General features: G+C 42.0%; 1 protein-coding gene and 1 long non-coding RNA gene across 2 annotated transcripts; one reads left to right on the top strand and one right to left on the bottom strand.

Annotated features, from left to right (window-relative positions):
• Positions 1–1,293: 1,293 nt before the first annotated feature.
• On the bottom strand, positions 1,294–2,835 carry LOC145436517 (uncharacterized). Its single transcript, XM_080313880.1, has 2 exons — positions 2,810–2,835; positions 1,294–2,746 (listed from the first exon to the last, which is right to left on the bottom strand). Exons 1-2 carry the CDS (start codon positions 2,833–2,835, stop codon positions 1,294–1,296), a joined length of 1,479 nt encoding a protein of 492 aa, XP_080170006.1.
• Positions 2,836–5,208: 2,373 nt separating this feature from the next.
• LOC145435973 (uncharacterized) lies at positions 5,209–6,717 on the top strand. The gene is made up of 2 exons (XR_013914118.1): positions 5,209–5,661; positions 5,873–6,717. It is a non-coding gene; the product is annotated as an uncharacterized LOC145435973 (long non-coding RNA).
• The last annotated feature ends 306 nt before the right edge of the window (positions 6,718–7,023 follow it).

The raw sequence follows: 7,023 nt of genomic DNA, 5'->3' as shown, positions 1-7,023 counted from the left end.
GACCGCAGCAAATTTCCACATAGATTCAAGCAATCTTGTCAATAAAAATAATTACAAATAATACGCCGCGTTTCAGCGTCACCGTCTCAACGTTAATAAGGCCAAAAATAATAAAGATAAGAAATAGCGAACGAATGTATTGTGCACATAGGGGAGGCGAGTGGCGCTGTGTGTAAATGTGTAAGTGTGTTTAATTTCTATAGTGTAAATCAACTGCGCTGCGACACCAATGGTGGTTAGTCCGAACTCTTGTTCGGGCTAGTTTCTATATATGTGTCGGAGGTTTATCTGGGCTCTTCATCGCTGATCCCGCTGTACTAACAGTGTCTTGAAAAGACCCAGAAACACAGTAAGCCACGCTGCACAAAGTCAGCATCCGAGACCAGAAGTTGAATGCATGGGAGAGTGAAATGAAGAGTCTTTTTGGGGTACAGAACTTATATATACATTTTAATAATATATTCATATTAGAAATATACTAAAACCCGAAGCTTTTCGAGCCAACACTCTTCAGGGGTAATCGTCGAGATAAAGAGAATTTCAAAAACTTGCATATGACTACATTGCATACAGTCAATTGTGACGTCATAGAATCAAAACAACATCAAGTGCAGACAAGCCGCGAGCGCAGCTAGTGGCCAATTTTGAGCTGAAGCAAACGTTCCTTCTGCTGGCATAAGCGTGGTTGATGGATCTTAATGAATGTCGATTCCAGCGCGGACAAGTGGAAAAGTGTGCGGCCTCTACCCAAAATTGAGAATCTGTCGTCACTATAGTTATTGGCGCAAGTAGCATGCTCAGCTAAATGCCTGCCAATGGCAGAGTTCATGGCCACGGCCTGATTGTGTTCCAACACTCTTAGGTCAGTTTCAGTTTCAGCGGCCTATCTCTTGGAATTTAATGTAGGCTACGTAGTCTAATAACGCGCGGTATATGTTGCTTGATACGTTCCTGCAAGCGCTGAGTTGTTCTTCCTACGTACCGACAATCACAGTGCCACTTAAATTCGTAAACTATATTGCTTTGTTGAGAAGCGGGAAGAACATCTTTGCGCGTTGCAGGAAGTAGTTCTTTGGTGGTGAATACAACATTCGTTTTGACGTTGTCGTAACAACGATCTACGGCGGAGATCAACTGCTTCTCAAAACGAGTAGAGATGGGACCCAACCACGGTAAATGAATGTATACAATGTATTCTCAGGGCGTTCGTTTGTGTTTTCGGTATTGCTGGCATCGAAATTGTTGAGTTTTCTGTCCATAGAGCGCTTGATGATATGTTCCGGGTAACCGTTATCAATTAAAATTTTCCGGATATATTCGAGTTCCGAGTTTAATTGAATTCAGTTTACGGCGGTTTGGGCTGAACGAATTCCAACGCGGATATTGTCCGGTAAATGTTGGTTTCCGGTACACCGAAGTAATGATGTTAATACCCCGTTTCTCTACAAGAACGTCCAAGAACGGTAACGAGCTGTCGCACTCTTTTTCAAATGTGAATTTCAATGAAGGATGTAGCGCATTCCAGTTATCCAGAAAATCGTCAAACTCTGCCTCGTTATCGCAGATGACGAAGGTGTCGTCCACATATCCACGATACATAAAAGGTTTTTTGATAGTATCAGCTGTGAATAATTTGTTCTCATGGAATCCCACAAATATATTTGCTAAAATAGGACCGAGAGGGGATCCCATCGCTAAGCAATCGGTTTGTCTGTACATAGTATCATTAATACTAAATTCAACAGAGCAAGTGGCCATATTCAAAAGTTCAACCAAAACTTTACGCGAGAAAGGGGGTGGTGGCAAATCACTATCGTATAGCGTGCAAGCACAGATATCAATTGTCTCTTTCAACGGTACGTTCGTGAAAAGACTAATGATATCATAAGACCCGAAGAACACGTTCGAATGCGGCAGGTTGGCGGTTTTCACCTCGCGCGCAAACGTAAATGAATCGGTGGCACAGTGCGAGCCATACAATGAACGCACTGGTTCTAAAATATCAATCAGCCACTTCGCGAGCTTGTGCTGAGCCGATCCAATCATGGAAAGAATCAGCCGAACGGGCACGTTGGGTTTGTGCGTTTTCAGAAGTCCAAACATTCGTGGCCTCTGCGATCCGACTGGCCTGACGGACGCGTAAATCTCCGATGTTATGGAGCCATTTTCCTTCAGGCGGAAAAGTCGGTGCTGTATCCGTCTTTCAGTCTTCGCGGTATCGTCAAAATTAGCAGCGGGACCCAGTGCCTTGAATTTCGATTCATCACCCAGTACTGAGTTCATTTTAAGTATGTAATCCTGTTTGTTCAAGATAACAACACCAGAACCTTTGTCGGGTTTGGTGATGTCTATGCTCGGATTCTTTCGCAATGCTCTAATTGCGCAAAAACACTCCTTGGTCATTAAAAAGTTCGCCGAATCGATAGGACAGCCACAGTAGGCATGTGCCAAATCGGTCAATCTCGCTTTGAGGGTAGGTAAATTTGCAGCGGGGCTCGGCTTGCGATGATGTAGTTGTGCCATCAAGACTTCAAATTCAGCGAATATCTCTTCACTTTTGACGTTAGTTGGTGGCAGACAGAAGTTGAGTCCATGGGACAGCTCAAATTCTTCGGTGGACGTGAGCTTATAGTCTGATAGATTCACAATGTTTTTCCCGTTGGGACTAACGTTCTGACCAAAGCGTTGGGCTACTAGACGGTTCACATTACGTTCATTCCTAGCCAAATGCTCCTTTTCCTTGATGCTATAACAACAGATGCAAGATACCGCGATAGTAGGATCAAGTCAAAAAATGAAAGAAATTCACGGATTTCCTTCTGAAGTGATCGACATATACGATGTAAAGTGTCCATTAGCTTATAGTTCTTCTCGATTTCATCGTACAGGAATGCACGCTCAATATAGGGATGAAGAGTGAATAGTGAAATGAAAGTGAACGATCGCGAAGCGCTTGAAGAAAGACGCAAATATCAACGATACTTAAGAAGACAATGACACTGAGCTGCATAATTTCCATGTCGTGATTCACAAGGCCTAACTAGCGTCATTGAAGTGCCTTGAATTCATAATAATAATAATACTGTGCAAATAGAAAATCAATAGCCGCCCTAAAACATAACATTTCGGGCTTTCGCCGAAACAAAATCAGCGATGATATCCTCAAATTCAAGTTTTTGAACGTAGTCTCTTTCTAAAGACAGATTGGATAGAGCTGAAAGGCGATCATCATTCATGGCAGAACGTAAATACGACCTAATGAGTGTGAGCTTTGAGAAGCTCCTCTCACAGCTCGCAATTGAAACACCAATGGTCAGATAAAGTTACAGACACGAGCACAAATACGGTGTCGAATCAAGTAGCTTTGCGTTAACTAACCACTGTAAAACATCAAACGCTGTTGCACCATACGATCAAACGTGGTTTCACTGCTCCGCTTTCAATTTCCGCAGCTAACTCCAAAAAGTCCACCTCGTCGTCATGAGTGCTTTTAAAAGCGCTGGTGAATAAATTGGGACTTTCGGACTGCAGCAGCGCATGGGGATTAAAAACCCAAACATATCATTTAAGTGGTGTATGCCGGTAAACCAAATTTAAAATTCAAGTTTAAATCTGCTTCTGTATTTCTGCTTGTCTTGCTTTCTTCTTCTTTCTAAAGAAAGCTCCACTCTCTTGACACGTTTCATTTTCGAGTCTTAGGGTGGGTTTCAAATAGTCGACTTAGGCCCGTCGTCGGGCTTAAGCTACACCCCTCAGGCTGAAGTCGGTTTCAAAACTGTGACTTGAGGGGATTTCCCCTCCAGCGTGCGCTTTGTTAAGACAGATATCCAAGCCAGCTAGGGGGTAGGCTGAAGTCAACAGTGCTGATAACTGTTGTGCTGTTTGTTGAAGGATACTGGCCGTTCTTCTGATGTATAGCTTGGCAAATCAGATTAGATCATTTTATATTGATGTCAGGCAGTTTGGAACAATGTTTATATCACAAACGTGACAAGTTGGTATCATATACCGTTATAGTGGGATTTACAGTGGAATGCTGCAGGGGTCTTCGTATACTGAACGGATTTCAATTCAAATGGATAGCCAGAGCCCTGAGGCACACAGGACACATCAGCACTTCTTCCATAACCGCACCATATAGTATCAAGCAATGTTCCCCATGACCACCATAACCCGCGTTCGCTGGCTCCAATCGATTCGGTTACTAATATGATATGACTATGGTTACGAGACACGGGAAGTGATATTTGGGGTAAGGCGTAAAGGTGTGCCTAGCGTTGGACTTGCGAATCCCGCCCATTTTGGCAAAGAAAGGTCAGCGATAAGAATCCGCTACGGGTAATGATGCTGATCAGTGGTCATGGGGAACATCAGTTAATATAGTGCATGTATCGAAGAAGCCCCAAGATGAGATTTTAGGTTGCGGCAGATCAACAGATCCTTTATTGATAGCCTACATGCTACGTCAACTCATCATTATAGTTTTCTCGACTGGTTACGTCTTTTAACTTAGGCACGTTGACGTTTTGACAGTTTGGCTATGCTGTGGTTATAGCCAAAAAGTGAACACACGACGCATCACCAGAAAATGGAAAATATGTATCATGCTCATTTTGTTGAGCCTAATCAATGTTGCACCACTTGCACGCAACTGTGATTGATAGCAGGGTTCCCCTCAATATCCATTTTCGCTCCACCCCTATGAGCATTGTCATAAATATGTTTAACTGCTACTTTCTAGAATAGTGCCGACTACATGGAACTTTGATCAATATGTGTCTATTCAACCAGCATTGTATTGATATTCCGTTCACTGCACGCGCACCGAATTTCAGCATACTGGATAAAGATCCAGAAGTTTCGGAAAGAAAAATGACATGACTTTGCATGAAGTTGTTAGTGAATTGCTATAGATGTGAAGCAATGTTCCCTCTAATTTTTGACGAGTCTGTGCGTACACTCAAGAACTCACTACGCAGACCCTCGGAAAACAGTGCGTAACGACTAAAAAAGGGTCATGACTTCAGATTTTCTGTGTGCATAAACCGTGTCAGCACTGCGCATTTGCGCATGTATGCAGCTTAAAGGGGCCATTGATGTGAAGTGATATATGCCAATAATATTCAAAGTGCAGTACATGCTAACGCTTCAGTAATCCAAATGTTTTGAGATATATGTCAATTCAACATTGATTTTCACAGATTGGTACCCAGTCATAGTATCGACATAGTAGCATAATCAGTCCATGTAAAAATTATTATATAGCTGTGCAATGTGCCACCAGAGTGAGCTGCAGGCTGTGAAACAAATGATAGCACCATTCTTTTGGAACACAGAGAAAATCAAACGAGCAGTGATGTGCCAAGCCATCAAATAGGTATTTATCTATCTATCCGTATATGTGAGTGTGAATGCGCATACCAATATCCAGTTCCTTTTATATTAAGGTTTTTCTGAAAGCACTTTGCTCGAGCTTTATCCAGTTCCTCGCACCATGATACCAACACTGGGCTGTAAGTATGTCATTTCCATTCATATTTATACCATGCTTGATAAGTTGTTTTGTGATAGATGCTGACCCGTCTGATGTGCCAACTTATGGAGTAGCAGTTAGGAGCTGCATCTGCTAGTTGTTTGGGCAACATTTCCAACCAAATCAAGGTAAGTTTGCATTCATTACTAGGCCATCAATTGTCTGATTGTTATCTCATTATTATTGCTATTAATTATTATCTCATTATTATTGCTATTAACATTCGTATAGTTTGCTGATGCTATGTATTACAATAGACTATTGAGTTTTGTATGGATAGCAACAGTATAAAATTTAAAAAATTCGTTCGAAATTTATCAGTTATATCTCTACCAACAGCTCACCGAAGTCCAGGCCCGAAGTCAACTATGAAGCAGCGAAGATTTGAAAATCAGTGATAAAGCAGAAGAGAATGAAATAAGTTGAGCATGGTCTCAAAGTTAATAATTATAGAAGATGCTGAACAACATTAATTTGACGCTAGCCGAATCTAGAGTCAAAACATGTCTTTTGTACATTTGATTCAATTTTGTTCAGCCGTTCATGTTCGCCTGCTCCAGTTTTCCAAGCCCCTTGCAATAACTTCGCTATCTTGTGTCCAAATTTATGAACTTGAACTTACTTAAAGCCATAATGCACATTTTACCTCATTTTAACGTGTCACAAGAAATAAAGCACGAGTATGTTTTGGAATGTAATCAAATGTATTGCAAAAATCTGTAGATCATGCGTTGTCGTGCAGATTTCTCTGTAGGAGTCGATACTGTGGGAGTGCGGTCAACGCTTCCAGTTGCAGTATGTCATCAAATTCAGCTCCATCTGCCTTGTCAGCATTGCTATGATTGTAAAGGCAGAAGCAGGCTATTGTCATATCGATATTCTGAGGTTCTTCCTTGAATATAGCCAATGCGCGAGATATTTTCTTCAACACAAAGCACTGCGCTCTGCCAGAGGGTAACGATATGCATGAAAACAATAGTGACTTTTTTCGGTCAAAGTTCTTGGGCATAATAGTGGCGTGAGTAATAAGTCCTCAGTGGATATTCAGCATCTCCAAGAGCATAATCTTCATCAATTAATATGCCAAAATGCTGGGCAGTTGTGTCTTCAAAAATCGGTATCACAGCCGCACTATTTCTTCGAATACTTTGCGATAACGTGCTGATCATTTGCCAGATACTTCCTCGGGGTTCCGTTCTGATCATCCGTCCGTAAATTTCAACAACTCAAGCAATTCCGTATTCCTTCACAGCATCGCTACCATACTATACGACATCAGCAAGCCACTCAAAACAATAACAACTGGCCTCGGTTCCGTGTTGAACTCGCTACAGCGACGAAGTAGACAGTAATTACTCGCAACTAACGGACTTGGCCGAGCGCGGCGCCAAATTGACATTTGAAACCGAATTAAGACCGCCGACGTCTGGCGTCTTGAGCAAGTCAATCACTGGCCTTAAGCCAGGTCTAAATTAAGACAATCTGTCAGT

Source organism: Botryllus schlosseri, chromosome 3 (genome assembly GCF_051294905.1).
Source record: "Botryllus schlosseri isolate E-star chromosome 3, Bs_hap1, whole genome shotgun sequence".
Taxonomy (NCBI): domain Eukaryota; kingdom Metazoa; phylum Chordata; class Ascidiacea; order Stolidobranchia; family Styelidae; genus Botryllus; species Botryllus schlosseri.
This window is presented reverse-complemented; position numbering and strand designations above follow the sequence as displayed.

Excerpts from the sequence above, each read along its gene's own strand:
- LOC145436517 (XM_080313880.1), bottom strand. The coding sequence starts at position 2,835 with ATGTCGATCACTTCAGAAGGAAATCC. Across the intron at positions 2,747-2,809 it reads ATCACTTCAGAAGGAAATCC|CATCAAGGAAAAGGAGCATT; the intron begins GTGAATTTCTTT and ends CTGTTGTTATAG.